Source organism: Tinamus guttatus, unplaced genomic scaffold (genome assembly GCF_059628265.1).
Source record: "Tinamus guttatus ecotype Peru unplaced genomic scaffold, ASM5962826v1 Tinamus_guttatus_pri_ptg000202l, whole genome shotgun sequence".
NCBI lineage: Eukaryota > Metazoa > Chordata > Aves > Tinamiformes > Tinamidae > Tinamus > Tinamus guttatus.
The window spans coordinates 3506106-3521523 of NW_028288736.1; the positions used below are offsets into that span (position 1 = coordinate 3506106).

Below are 15418 nucleotides of genomic sequence, written 5' to 3' on the forward strand. Positions count from 1 at the left end.
ATGTCTACCAATGATTTTAAATTGGAGTAGTTCTCTAATCAGAGCAGGGAACATATTTTCTCATTTTATAGTAGCAGATCTGAGGTTGGCCTTTTCATATAATTCGACAATTGCGACTTTTTTCTTTTTTTTTTTTTTTCCCCCCTCTCCAAATTCACCAAATGGGAAAATAAACAAGACAGATGTATACAGACAAATTATCCATTCTTAAGCATTGCTTTTATCAAGCTCTAAAGACTGGGAAACAATATACTTCAACTAGCAGAGATGGTCACAAAGTAGCAATTTGCTGATGTCCATTTTCTGCTGTCTGGTCAATGGATAAGTAGGGTTCTGCTTTCCTTAACTACACACACTTTCAAATACCGTACCACAAAATTCCTGCATTGTATTTAATTTTTTTTTAAGGTTTGATAAATTAGAATATATTTTCCTGCAATCAGGATACCACCAGGAGTATTTCTGCAAACTTTATTAAAAACAGCCTGCTACAGGAGCATAGCATTCTTGAGCAAAGTCAAGTCACCACCTGTTGCACAGCTTGCTCTCAATAAAATTATACATTGGATCTTTTCAGTTCCTCTGCTGATCTGCATTATTGGCAGAAAAATGCTCTGCCTATGGGCACAAATGCTGTTTTGAACATGAATGCAATTCTGAAGCAGCCAAGATGGCTTTGGTGAAAGGAAATCACTTTCACTTCAGTGAGACCAACTCTCTCTTCTGAGCTTTTGCTGGTGGATATGATTCTATGGACAGGTGCCAGATTGAGAAACTTCCCAATCAGAGAAGCAAAAGCTGCTTAATGGCATGGTCCAAGTATGATTTGTGATGCTCTGCAGGCAGTGCACTTGTCCTGCTGCTTCCTTTTTCCAAACACAATGAGGTCAAGACACACGATGTCTGGCTCCCAGCACCACTCGTATCTGCTGGATGTCATTATGCAGCGAGGATTTACGTCCAACTTCAAATTAAATTCAAGTTTCACACTCTAAGTAGGGGTGCCCACGAGCATATTGTTCTTTGGGGAACAACTCTCTGGCTCCATAGATACCACTTGGACAGAATAATTTCGTCCTTCTGCAGCCCAGGCCCGATCCAGATCCACAAGCCCCATACACTGCTTTCCTAAAACAAGAGCAAAGAGCATAAAATGTCTCAAAACAAAAAACACTTATCAGAAACATGTGCTTCAATATTCAATATCAGAAAAGCATATCAGTAAATAACAAAGAATAACTCAACTACTTAAACTGTCAGGATCATTCCTGCTTCAAATAGAAAAAGCCAACATTTCCATCTCTTTTCTCTTTCTTGACAGCACACTTTAAAATATTTGGGTTGAGAGATGAAGGGGAGACATAGGAGTGTTCACTCTGAACATGAATATGCAAGTATTCATTCTGTTTAACACCAGGATATAGATCAGGCATTTTGAACTATTCTCTGGAATTGTCTTCTTGTCTCCCTTGAATATATAAAGAACTTGAATAGCCATCATTATGAGCTCTGGTATGAAACTGCTAGCTGCTCTACAGAGGTTTATAGGAGATGACACAAATAAGCCTAAAATCTTTGAATTTCAGTACAGCAAATAAATACAGTATTCCAGTATTACTAATACTTTTCTTTCTCTTTTTTTTTTTTTTTTTTTTGGCTTTTTGCAGTGGTTGGATACTTGGAATTCTTCAAAAAAGGTTTTTTTTTTTTTTAAAAAAAAAAAAAAAAAAAAAAAAAAAAAAAAAAAGAACATTATGATTATTTGTTCCTACAGCTTTGATAGGCTTCATAAATTTTTTTTTTTTTTTTGGAAGCCAAGAATGCACAACTACATCCAGGGGGTTTCCAGCCGCTTCTCTCTCTTTACTAACCTGGAAGCTAGTTTATAGCTTCCATCATAATATTAATATCATACAAGAGTATATTCTGCCCTTTAATAAGTCAAAGGGTATCAGAAACTTGCACACAATGAGGAAACTGCTTTGTTTCGCTTATTTCAAATTTTCTGTTCTTATGTTTTTGCTGATTTCTATGTCATTAGAACTTAAACGCTTACTGACTTAAACAAGTCAGTAAGATGGAAAGGGAATGATGGGAGAAGGGACAGGTGCAGATGTAGTAAAAAAAACATTAAAATGCAAAGTTATATTCTTGCTCATATTTCAAAATCTGAAGTAAGGAAAGTTTCAACTACCAAGTCATACAAGAGCAAGGGGGGAAAAAAAAAAAAAAAAAAAAAAAAAAAAAAGAGAGACACACATTTTTCAGTGTAATGAGAAGACAACAACTTAATGCTGTGTTGATAAATGTACTATTTCTTCCTTTATAAAAGAAGGCAGGCACATTACTACACATAGTCTACACAACAGTTGCTCTGTAGAAATCCATACCTATTAATCGGCGCTCAGGTGGAAGCTGAACAGCTGTCTGATCTGCAAATCTGCAAAGAATCATGTGCTCCTAGGGGAAAAAATAAAGAAACTTAATCCAATACCTTTCTACTTTTCCAAGCCGCATAAGAAAAAGCTGATTAAACATTTAAAATACAAAAAAAGCTCTCAGCTGAAGATGGAAAAAAATATCTGTGTGCAAATCCTTATCTGCATGCTGCTTTTGCTTCTGAAAGTGTAAATCAAGTGTTTATAATCAATCCCACATTTCTTTTCAGTGTTAGTTCCTGGCTCAAATTCCTCCAGTTCCCCACAGCAGTGGAGCTGGGTGCTAACTATAAAAGATAGCATTCCTCAGAGGCATACTGCAGACTAATTTTTCCTTCAACTACTGATGAGCAATACAGCCTTCTTTTGGCATAGTCAACACTGGGTAGTATATCCACATTAATGAGCAGTCAAGATAGATTTCTTAAATAAGAGAAACATCCAGTATTTAAAACCGCCTGAGCAGTTATCAGAATCCAGGATGAATCACCTTGTTGGGAAAAACTTCCTCTACTCTGCCAAATCAATACAGGATCAACTTCCTCTATTGTGCCAAATCAATACAGGATCAACCTGAAGGTGAAGTAAAACGTATCTGGCTGTGCATGGAAACATTTCCTGCCTCAGAACAAACATAAATCACTTCAAAATTACCCTCTCCTTGACTTTAAGCTTGTGTGAGGCTTCCAAAACACACTGTTGATTTCTTCCTTCCCTGCTGCCCAGGAACCCGCTGCAGTGAAGCTTTAGCACTCCCCTCCTTTCCTGCCTGGACCACTGCAGAAGCAGCCCAGAACATCATCCTCATTTGCCTTCAAAAACATCTGCCTACACTATCCAAATGATTTCTTAAAGATAATCACTACGGCAGGTGAGTTAACCAGATGGTGAGAGAAAAAGCCATTAAGACATAGCAAAGAAGATGATGCTCTAATGACAACTGTGCTATTTGGGACAGCTGCAATATTAAGCATGAAGACTGATATTCAGAACCTTTTGAGAAGAGTGCAACCTCCCCAGATCTCCCATAAGGAGCAAAGAGAAATAGATAACAACAGAGAACCTCTGCGATGCAAAGCCAAAAGCTTCGAGAACTAGTTTTGAAAAATCAGTTTGTGTCTCACGTCAAGAGAAAATGTTCTTTGATTCTTGTCTAATAGACAGTGATGATTTTAAAGGTTTGGTTTTTGTAATAAATGTAGAGACAGCAACTTCAACTAACAACACTTAAATTCCAAGTTTATTTCCTGTGGAATCAAAGATTTAAAAGTCTGCATTTCACAAAAACAACTGAAAGAAATACTATCTTTATTAAATCAAGATAGCTCCTTCTACAGTATGCACCATCCCCATACATACATTTTCTAGTCACCCAATTGCAAAAAGGGTTGCTCATATTTTACCTTTTGTATTAAAAACAAAACATTTTTGCTCTTTGAAACTTAAAGATTACTTTATGTTTTTAATCATTTTGATTTTAATGACAACACCTTGAGACAAGAAAGTTTCTTCCCTAGTACAGCTGATTTACACAAGGGTTTTTGGCTCACAGCTTTTTAGCAAATATATAAGACAAGAACATGCTACAACATATTTGGACTTAGCAAATGTTTTGCTCAGTGTAATTTAAGAATAGATATTTGTGTAGCACAGAAGGCCCAAAAACATTAAACCAAAGCAACTACTGCAAGAGGGAAAGACAGAAGCAGTGTGGCTGCTGTGAGACAGGTGTGGAGAAAAAGGGGCTGTGACAAACTGACTTTGGAGAGGAGAAAGAGAAGTCAGCACAGAGCTAACGGCCCACCCAGCTCTTTGCACCCCCAAGCTGCTGCTGGCTTAATGTACACCAGAGTCAAGGGGAGCCTCACCCCTCAACCTGAAAATCTGGAATAATTCTCAAGCATGCAAAAAAGCCTTCACTTTCATAAAGTTAATCTGAGCTGTTAAAGTTTGAGTTACAACCACATCATTTTCCCATAACACGATCGGTAAATTGTCACACACTGTTGGCAGATACGAGGAGAATAACATTTCTAAAGCAGCAAAGGTTATAATTATAAACTGCCAAGCTATGCATGGATAAACAGTTAATTTGCTTTCTCCAACACCATCAAGTTCTATTAAACTTTCAAAATTGTAGTTCAGATGTAATTGATTTCTACTTTCCAATTCTCCTACAGAGAGCAAAGCAAATAGAGTCTTCTAGCGTATTATAGTAAAAATCTACAACTATTGCCTTAGATTTTGCCTTATTCTTTGCAGCTATAAACTAATGAATTGCAGCATAATGTTCTCAAAAAAGTTTGGGATTTGCCAGGCTTCTACATGTCTTTTTCGATCTCACTAAAATGGAAGATAAGAGAAATAAATTTTAAATAGGAACTTGGAAGGGAGAGGAAGGGAACAGGGGGAGAACACAGACAGTGTCTGGATAACACATGGCACCTTTGGCTACTGGCCAATAACCTTTAACAATTCATTAATATGAAATATTAAAAAAATGCATATTGCTAGGAGTATGTGAGTTATTTATAGCTAGGATTATCAGAGGCACCATCCAGCCTAGGGTCTATTGGTATATTGTCTTTTTTTGGCCCCCTAGCCACTTCTGTTAAACAAAAGGCACTGTAACTTCTATTGTGGTGGTAAGTGCTGTGATTTAAATCACCATGGATTAACAGATATTAAGGAAAAAAAAATTGCTAACTTTTAGTACTATTTCACACTCTATCCTAAGCTAGATTTCCTTGATTTTGTACACAGGTGAGAAACACTGGTTTCTCAAATACCAAATGAGTTTTAGGATTAAGGTCTGTGGAGTATTATGTCACTTAAAATTAGGATGATGAATTTAAGAGAACAAAAGCAAAAATGATGGCATTTCTACTTCAAATCTCTAAACACAAAACCACAGATATCTTTATAGAAGACATAAGCACTATCCCAAGAATCACATAAAAAGTATTTTAAGACAATAAAAACTTTCTTTCTCCATGTGAACTAGCTATTTAACAAAAGCTGTTAATAAAAATTGATTAGAGTATAAGCATGTGTTGGTTTAATCTTATGCTAGAGCAAGCACATCTGAATATATTTAATATCAATTTGGCTTAAGTTATAAAAACTACACTAACATTCTTGCTGAAGAGTATTCTCTTCCTACTCATAATGTCCCATCTTTAACCATAACTTCTCAGAGGGAGAAATCTGGTGTTTATCAGAAAATGAGATCCCTAAAAGCAATAACACCACATTAAAAGTTATTGTACATTTATACAGCATAAAACAAGAGTTAATTGAAAAGATCGTATTGGTAACCTGAAATTGTTAACTTATACTTGTTGAAATAACACCTAATAGCAGTAGCTCATGTATACTTTCTGATAAAGAAAGTTCTTATATGGAAAAATTATTTCATTTTATTGAAGAAAAAAGCCTTAAAAAAGGATGGTGGAGAGAAAGAAGCACAAGGACATCTGCAGTAATTATCATCACATGAAACACATGCTGTCTCCCATACTTAAAAGACAAACACTGATATTTAATTTGATAAGACTCAGTGAAAGGCAGGAAAAGGCATATAACCCCCTTTTAACCCACAGCAGTAAGTTTTACATACCTTGTAGGATAAAATTGCTTTGAATTGATAGCTGGAAAAGAAAAAAGGCCAATTTAATTAACATTTAAGAAAAAAAAAGGCAGATAAATAGAAGCAGTCCTTACATATTTGACCACATTTTGAACAAAACAGAAATATCTGTAGTCTACAGAAAAGTATTCAAAAAGCTACAACACTTTCAGTTTACTAGAATACAAAGTCATAGTAGGTGTCATTGTTTTTTCTACTTCATTTTTCATTCTATTTAAACCATAATAAATGTTGTAGAAATTTACCTTTTTTCACATTTCACATAAACACTTCATCTTGCATGTATACAACCTCTAGACATGCATGTATCTTACATGTTTCTTATCACAAAAGCAAGTTATCTTTAGGATGGAAATGAGTATGAGTCTGGCAATATACAGGGGCAGGCTATTATGTTTCCTAACCCTATAAACTTAGGAAGAAAGGAAAACCGTAAATTGTAACTCAAGCCTGGGTTGATGTGCTATGAACCACATATTTCCACAAGGACTAAGGCTTAGACTCTAAATGTTAGAAGACACAAAACAACAACAGTTTATATTATCATCCTCATCAACAAAAGATTCCTAACAGGAAAGGCAGTCTTCTCAACATAAAGATGTGGCTGGCCAAAAGTTAAACAGCATCTAGGCAGTTTTAAAACAAGTCAGTGAATAAGAGTTATATGCCCAATAAATTTAGAAGGATTAGTTGTTTTTTCCACCTCTTCCTTAAGAGAGATTTTATACTGTGTTAGAGGAAAAACAAACAAAGGGAACACAAACAGATGAAAGAATCCAATTGATTAAGAAAACACAGTTAAATCTAAAATTTATTCAATTGAAAAATATAAATATTTATTCCTCAAGTGCTTTTACAATAGCACACTTCAATGTGATGGAACAGTATGAAAAATATTTAATACCAGTTTTCTTTAAAAAAAATAAAAAAAGATTTGTTGATACCTTGTGAGGCAGAATGTTTCCATTTCTAATTCTAGCAAATACACCTACGAAAATGTTGTAATTCCTACTAGAATTAAATCCAGTCTATTTTAGATACCCAAAACACAAAGCTCAGCTTTAGAAAAATAATCCTCTCCCCCACCTAACTCTGCGTGGGAAAGATGTTATCTTCTGCCAATTTATGTCTGTCTTTTACATTATATTTACATCAGAAACATTAAAATTCTTAAGCCTAAGAAACAAAAGCATCTGCAAAATGGCCGATTTGGAGAAGACAAAGTATCCACACAGTGCATTGAAGAAGTATTAAAAATAAAAACAGAAATACAGGTGAGCGTGTCTACTTGAGAATAAATTAGAAGAGCTTCACAAGCAGTAAACTGTGGTATAAAGCAGACCCATTTCTTTAAGTTAATGGCTTACATCTTTCCCTAACATAAAGCTGTCAATTCCCCTTCTCACAGTACCTCTCATGCACTTTTTATTAACAATGTGATTTCAAGATAAGAGGGCTGCATATTACACATATTTCCAAGCCCCATATCTACAGTATTGATGCTATAAAGTCCTTGTGAACTGCTGTGAACAGATAAATCCAGAAGAACTATTCCAGGAATTAATAATGCATCTCCCTTTCCGGAATACATCTGCAAAGGGCCAGAGGAAGAGACAGTTTTATTAAATGTGAACCTATCTAGCCTGGACACGTACAGATATTTTCAACTGAGTATTTGTAATCTTAGTAATGTCTTCCTTCTTTTTATTGGCATTTTAAGATTTATTTTGCCAGCTTTAGCTTACCTTTGTGGATAAGAAAACTTCACTGTGTTTTGAATGAAGCCATAACAACATGGGCAGATGACAAAGGCTGCCCGAGCCTTGATGCAGTGCTCAATCACCATGTCCGTGGCCACTCCGCAGGCATGCAGAGCTACCTGCAGCACAGAAGAAAAAACAGGGGGAGGGAAGACAGAATTTATAGCAACATTGTATATAAAATCCGACTGCACCATATTCTTGACCAAGTTACTTAAACATCCACAGGAGAGTCTGCAGTGAAAGATATTAAGGCAAAGATTTAGTCCTTACCTCCTCTGCTTTTCATTTCTTTTATTTCTATGTTAAAGGAACTTCATGACCCCTCCACTTAAGGAGCTGTCAACATTGAAAAAGGTCACTCATTAAAAGCACTTAAGACAGGTGAACCGCATCATCCTATCAAGTCAAATGAAAACATAGCTCCAGAAAAATGTTAAAGTATAAGCAACAAGTGATTAGTCAAGTTGCATTTCAAACAAAAAACCCTAAAAAGTTCAAAGACACTTCAAACTTGGATTTCAGCAAGAAAAAACAAAGCTCTGCAAAAACACTAGGAGAAGCAAGCACTGAACTTTTCTGACATGCACGCACTTAACATTTCTTGCCATACAGCTTAAGCAAGAGCATAATATGTCCTTATTTAATAAAGACTCCAAAGAAATACTTAACTTAATATTAACTTTAAAAAGACACAAAAAAGACAAAAATGAGCACAAAACTGGAAACAGATTTTATTGATAAACTAGAGTTACGTGGTTTGTACAAAGAATTTAGTAAATTATTCATGAGACTGATCTTTCTGAAACAGAGCTAGAGCTCATCCACTGTGAGACTTATGTGACAATATAGTAGAGAAAAAGGAAGAGAACTGGAAATTTAACACTCAGAAGAACTGGAATATGATTCTCTCTTTTCCATACCATATTTCACTTCCTTTTTTAAAAAAGGAAACCAAACAACTAAACAACACTAATGTATTTTTGCCCATCTGTATCATCAACCTTCACATTTGTGAAGCCTAAGCTACAGCCATAGCAGGTCCTTAAATAGATGATTTATGGAAAAGCCAGACCACTAAAACTAGGGACTTGCTGTAAAAGCTCACATTCTGTTAACAGAACATCAACCTGGAAGACAGGAGTCTTCATGGAGATACAAGACTGGTTATGCCTTAACCTCCGCTAGGGCTGGAGAAATGCAGACAGTCACGATTGACCTCTGGGAGCTGGGATGGATGCCCTGAAGCAGCATTAAAACCACCTGCAGAACTGCAGAAATCAGGTCCCTGCAGAACTCAGGTTCCTGTTGTGATCTGCTCATTTACAATAATGACAAAACACCTAAAACAGAGTCAGAGTAAAACCTGTTGACTGAGGAGCGCTCAACACAAACCTTACAAAATTAGGCTATCAATCTGCCTTTATAAATCTGGCTTGAGCATACCTTTCACAATGAATATACTTATACAGTTAACATAATCATCTCCCCTGCGTGATAATTAGCTCTCAGCTTTGCACTGTTTAGTCTGGTTTGCTTTCCTTTAAAATGCATTTACTATCACCTAAAATATACTGTTTTAAACAAAGTGGTATAACTGTTTTAAAACAGTATGACTAACCCAAGAATCTACTACACTATTTTTCTTCAACATGGCAGGCAACACTTATCTATTTTGTACAGGACTGGAAAAGACCCTTCTTTCTTTCCTCTTCACATAATAAAAGTGATGCTATTTGTTATTTGTTGCAAAGTGGCAAGTTTATTCAATACTATTTATAACAAGAGTGCTTTGTATAGCATCAGAAATATCTGTCTGTAAGAACATATGTAATTTTTTTTCTCCAATATTTTAGTTTTTTTAAGAGTAACTGACCAAAATGGAGGCGGGGCGGGGGGGGGGGGGGAAGCACACCTTTCACTTACCCCAACATTAAAAGTTCCATTAAAATAATCCAAATTTGCTTGAATGAACCAAACGTTGTTTAAACCTAGTTCATCACTTCTCTCTTTAGCACGGATCAGTGACAATTCCTTATTTTCTATGAGCACCACCTAGGTTTCACAGAAATGGCAGTAAAGCAAAAGTACAGACAAATCAAAGATTACTAATAAGCACATAATTTTGTAGTTCAGTTAAGAAAACTTCCCCAAAATGTTTGTGGCAGAACTTGAGATCTCTTCCAAAATGATCTATCAGGGAACCCAACAGAGAGCAAAGGCATTTAAGACATATACCTGGTAAATATTTCAGGTCTTCCTATAGGCACACCTGCCAGCATTTGGGATTAGGCTGAAAAAAAAGCTGCAGAGATTTTGCATTTAAATCTCCTCTGCTGCCAGATATTTGCTTTTGTAGGTTTGATTGAACATTGGATGATTCAACTCCACAGCTACTTTCTTGACTTTTGTATCACATTTGTTACTAGGATGAAGAAACATTTTCCTCCAAGTTAGTGACTAGAATTAGAGTAGAGCTTTCAATGATGATTTTGTGAAAAAAACATTAGTGATGAGACCTCATGCTGGTCACAGCTTTGAGGTACCTGTTTCCAAACAAATTTGAATTGCTTCCTAATTTACACTCAAAAGGGTATACCTTTTTTTACAAAGTACTTTTTTTCTACATTTGCCTTCTCAGGGATGACATCTCTTTTGCCAAATAATGCACTGTGATAAATACCTCTACACATGCCAATGAAGAATTTTTCACTAGATCATAAACCTAAAAATTGGCAGTTATGTTTTTATGTTTACATGTCCTGGATGCATTATGGTTATCAGAGATCAAAAGCTCACATCATCCGTACTTCTTTCTTAGAACTTACCTGACAGGATGGCATTGTGTGAGCAAGAACAATTCCAACATGGCCCTGGGAAAACAAAAACACTTTTCAATAAGCCTGTTCTTGACCCATTTCAGGCTGAGCATCCCATAACCAGTAACAGAACCTCTGAGACCAGCTAAAATTTCAGAGTTCATACTTTTGCTTTGTGGATACATCCTTCGGTAACCTTCAAAGAGGAAAGCCAAAAGAAATTGCAACTCATGAAGAAAATATACATTACCCCGCCACTGCAAAAATCCACAATTACATCTCCAGGCTTAGCAAGCTTCTTCACCACCGCTACCAAATTATTCAATTGCTGCTGTTTCCTCAGAGCCCGGTCTCTGGACATCTTTCCTGGGGATGACAGAGAAAATGCCTGATTAGTAATCAGGAAGTCTCAATATTGGTAATTTTAAGTGACTCACAGCTAAGGATGGGAAAAATCTCCAAATTTATGGGGGGGCAGGGGAGCAGGGAAGGTTAGCTTTTCTAAATTGAAAGCAATATTAATATAATGAAATTTGTATACGTCCTAACATATACATGTATCAAAACAAGGAATCATATCCAAAAATACTCACAGTTAAATTGCCAAAATAGATCCCTATGACTGCCCTTAAGCATCTTGTTTTATGAAGTTGTACTCCTCCTCCCATCAATTTTTACATTTTATAATAAGCAGCCCTCTATCTGAAGGACTATCTGTGCAATAAATGCTTCTCAAGTTGACTAAGAAACCTGTGTAGTGAAGTCTGGCTTCTCATCACACATAATGCAATCAGAAACAACTCATTTCTTTCAAATGTGCTTGATAAAGTCTAAATTGCAGCTAACAGTGCTGGCAGATCTATTTAATAACCTTGTTTGTTCAGGAAGCAAATTTTGATGTATATTGTTAGTAGAAACACATCCTTTGCAAGCTCATCTTTACAATGGTAACAAAAAAGGGTGCTGAGAAGTATTTTAAATGAAGTTTTTGAAGGAGATTTAGGTGCATTGAATAAGACTAACATTGTACTTTCTCTGAAATATAAATGTAGTCCCTACTTCAAGCCACACTATATTTGAGATTGGTAGAGAAATGCTGGAGCCAGAATGAATCCACTGCTCCAGTCTTCTATGAGTTTCTGCATTCACTTTGTCCATTAAAACTACTTTATTCAGTACTAATAGGACTAGTGTAGATCTAAAATCAGTGAATTTCCCTGATTACTACAAAAGCAGTTCTTTTTAACCCATAATAAATTTCATTCATTGTACAGCTTATGTAAACAACTATCCTGAAATTTTATTTATTTTGTATCATTTTATTATAAGCTATACTTAATTTTACATATAATCAACTAAATCATCACTATGTGGAACAAAAGAAGATTTGCTCTTCCAGATCTTGCATTCTACTCTGCAAGGCAAAGGAAACAAAAGCTACATCAGGATGTAGAAGTACTAATGTAGAACAGTCTCTGCAGTAACTGCAGACAGATACTCAGAGCAAGGAGTAACTTAAAACATTCTCAGGTGACAGCATTGCATGGTGATTTATTGAAATGTTTACTACGTCTTAATGGCATTTAGGATTTTGGTAATGTTTGGAGCTTGTGCCCAATCTCTTATTTCCCACATTACTTATCACCATTGTAAATCTGAAACAATTACTTTATAGAAGTAGAGCCACTGTTGACGCTTCTGAAATGATCATTTCTACTGCTTGTGAAAGATGCTACAAGAGTCTCTGTAGTCCTACAAGAAAATTACGCCTTCTAATGACAAAAACACCAAAAGTTCTGTGGACATGAAACCTTTCCTCCACTATGCAATACAATATATTCCTTGCTATGGACTCACCTCCTTTACCAAGAGTACATGCTAGGAAAATGTTTTATTCAAGTTTCTCTACCGGAAACCACAGCTCCTCTTGTGCATCAAATTTCTGTGAACTACTCCATAGATTGCCTCAATTTTCATGCCTGTGTGATATGCTGACATTCAAATGCTCCCAGCATCTATAATTTTAACCGAGTCAATGGAAGATGGAGCCTTTCCAGCATGTGTGAAATGAAGTGCTGTCAAGGTATTTGACAAGGAGCAGTTTGTGAGATCAAACCCATAATTTGAGGTAGACAAGTATTGCAACACTAATGCCTGCAGAAAATCTGATATTTCACATGCACTGCAACAGAAATGCATACAGTGGGTGCATTTATATGCATATGCACATGCATACATGCACATGTGCCACAGTGGATTCTTTGTGTTTAAAAAATTAGCTGTTGACATGTCCATAGGTTTAATTCCCACCAAAACTAACAGTGTCAAAAAAAAAAGAAAAGAAAACCAAAATCTGATTCACATTCATTAGCTACACCTCAACATGCTGCAGTGCATCTATGGTACAGGGGTGTGTTTATCTTCATAATACAGGCTGGGGTCACATCTTGCAGTTGTTGCTTCAATTTCAACTACAACTGATAAAGTGCTTAATAAAAAGAGCTGCTGTTCCAAAATAAAAAAAGGAATACCTTCCCCTTTCATGAAGGTATTAAGGCATGTTTGCACTTCATCTGATAAGCAAAGGAGCAACCAAACAAGTATAGACCTCTCAACTTACACTGCTTTCCTAGAAGCCCACTAGAAGCTGCCCATGCACAATATCTTGGTATGGCTGATTACACAGCAGGAAGAGGCTGACAAATCCGAGCTTGTTCTTAATCACTGAGTTTGGACAGTGATGGCAGCACAGCTAGGACTGCTCTGCAGCCAGGGCAGGGCAAACTTGGGTGGCTCCTGGATGCATTTTACAGCACCCGAGCTGCTGCTGGAGCAACACTACTTCCCATACTCACACTATGAACTACAGGCACACTGCAGTATCACCTCTTCTTCTGATAATGCAAGTCCAGACAGCAGCAGCAACTGCAGACACAAATACTAAAAAAGAACAACAGGGATCTATCTCCTGATCAATACTGAACCAAGTTTCAGGTGCATCTAGAATAGAAAAACAGGCTTTCTAAAGCAAAATAAAAGCATCAGAGTTTTTGTTCAACAGAGCATGGGCTTGTCCTTCCAAGCTTAAGACAGTCAAAGTATATCCCTTGATGAGGAAAGCAAAATAAAAGTTATGTAAACATACACCAAAGTGGGTTTGAACATAGCCAAATTAGCCCTCATAAGCTTTTTTATTTTCTTTTTTAACAACTTCTTTTTTTTTTTTTTTTTTTTTTTTTTAATAAAGTCAAGGATAGTTCTCACGAACACCATCTTAAGAAAACTATGATTTTACTTCAACCTTAACAAGTTTTATTTTTCTTTCTTTCAATTCAGTGAAAACAAATCCTGAACGTTTTTAAACTTCTTTCACAGGATAAAGTTGTAAGCTTCCCTGGTAATAGCCTTCACTAATTCAAGACATCCTGAGCTAAAGTAACTCTGCAATTAATTTAATGGGATTTGTTGCAAATGCCTTTTTTCTCTAGTGACTTTTGTATCACCCTCCTCTTCAATTTTCTTAATTGTAAAAGTGAACAGGCATACAACTGTTTCCAGTTCCACCATCTCGACACAGCAATACAAATGTTCTTCTGAACAACTTTTCCTGCGTGGCAGCAAGGGCCAAACCACACCTGTCAACAACAACTGGCACAAAAATTCAAGCATACACATGCTCTTACTTCCCTATCTGGCTTCCTTGTTCTTATCATCCAACCCTAAGTCTTTCCTGAGAGGTCTGAGTTTTAATATAATCAAGTTAACCCCTTAAAAAACAACACCAAATCTTCCTACTATGCAAAGCCACAAAATAGGTTCAAGAATCTATAAAGTCTGAAGGCATTAACAAGATCTACTCCTTACTCTTCAAAACTAGTAGGAACATAAAAAATAGCCTATCAGGCTAAAGGAGGCTTCAACGTGCTTTAATGCAAAGATAAGTAGCAGCACACATTTCCTTAAAAGACAGAGAAAACTAAGCTCAAATCAATAAGTCTTTTGTCTGTTCCTGTATTTTGAGGCTGATAGGTAGGATTACAGAAACACAGAGCCCTGTGACACAGCCTGTAGGCAGCATTAGCATGGCTGGACATTCAGCAAGAGAAAGAAATGTGACTATATCACCCATGTCTCAATACACTACAGCTCACTCCACGTTTCTCGGGACCTGTGAAGGTAAACAATGCTAGGTTTTGTCTTCAATAACAATATGAAAGTACCTTGAAACTTCAGCCCTACAGGACAAAACCTTGAGAAATGTGATCTTTTCCTAGTAGTCTCAAAGGCCACTATAAAATGCTTTGCTCCGTAAGAGCTCAGCTGACATACTGCCACACATTCCCAGAAAGATTTACTTTTTATTTTTTACTAATAGGTACAATAAAATATAATTCTTCTGTATTCATAAACCCAGGACAGAGTTTCTAAGTCTCTGGGGCAATATAGCAGTAATGTTCAGGATCTTTTATTTTTATTGTCCTCCCCACTCCCCTTTTCAAACCTTCTCCATTCATGCTTGGAGAAAATAAATATCAGCTAAAAGATTCAGGAAAAACATAATTTTATATTTCTGATTGCAAGTGGGACAGTAACTTTATCTTCCCCAGTATTTAACTATCACTTTAACATGCAACATGCCTGTTTCAAGCAGACAGAAAGCTAACACGGTGCCCCAAGAATACTTTTATCAACAGAAGCAATCAGCAGCCAAATCAGTGCTAGCAGTTCTGAGGAAGGCTTTTTCTGACTGGA

General features: G+C 36.3%; 1 protein-coding gene across 1 annotated transcript in view; it reads right to left on the reverse strand.

The window, feature by feature from the left end:
* Nucleotides 1-680: 680 nt before the first annotated feature.
* Nucleotides 681-15418, reverse strand: part of GSTCD (glutathione S-transferase C-terminal domain containing) — a 49995-nt gene continuing 35257 nt past the window's right edge. Inside the window, exons 6-12 of the mRNA XM_010223554.2 lie at nucleotides 10917-11032; nucleotides 10676-10720; nucleotides 9774-9902; nucleotides 7833-7966; nucleotides 6058-6088; nucleotides 2391-2460; nucleotides 681-1128 (exon numbers count right to left, since the gene is read on the reverse strand). Of these exons, the coding sequence (XP_010221856.2) occupies nucleotides 992-1128; nucleotides 2391-2460; nucleotides 6058-6088; nucleotides 7833-7966; nucleotides 9774-9902; nucleotides 10676-10720; nucleotides 10917-11032 (662 nt within the window). The 3' untranslated portion in view covers nucleotides 681-991. The remainder of the gene's footprint in view (nucleotides 1129-2390; nucleotides 2461-6057; nucleotides 6089-7832; nucleotides 7967-9773; nucleotides 9903-10675; nucleotides 10721-10916; nucleotides 11033-15418) is intronic.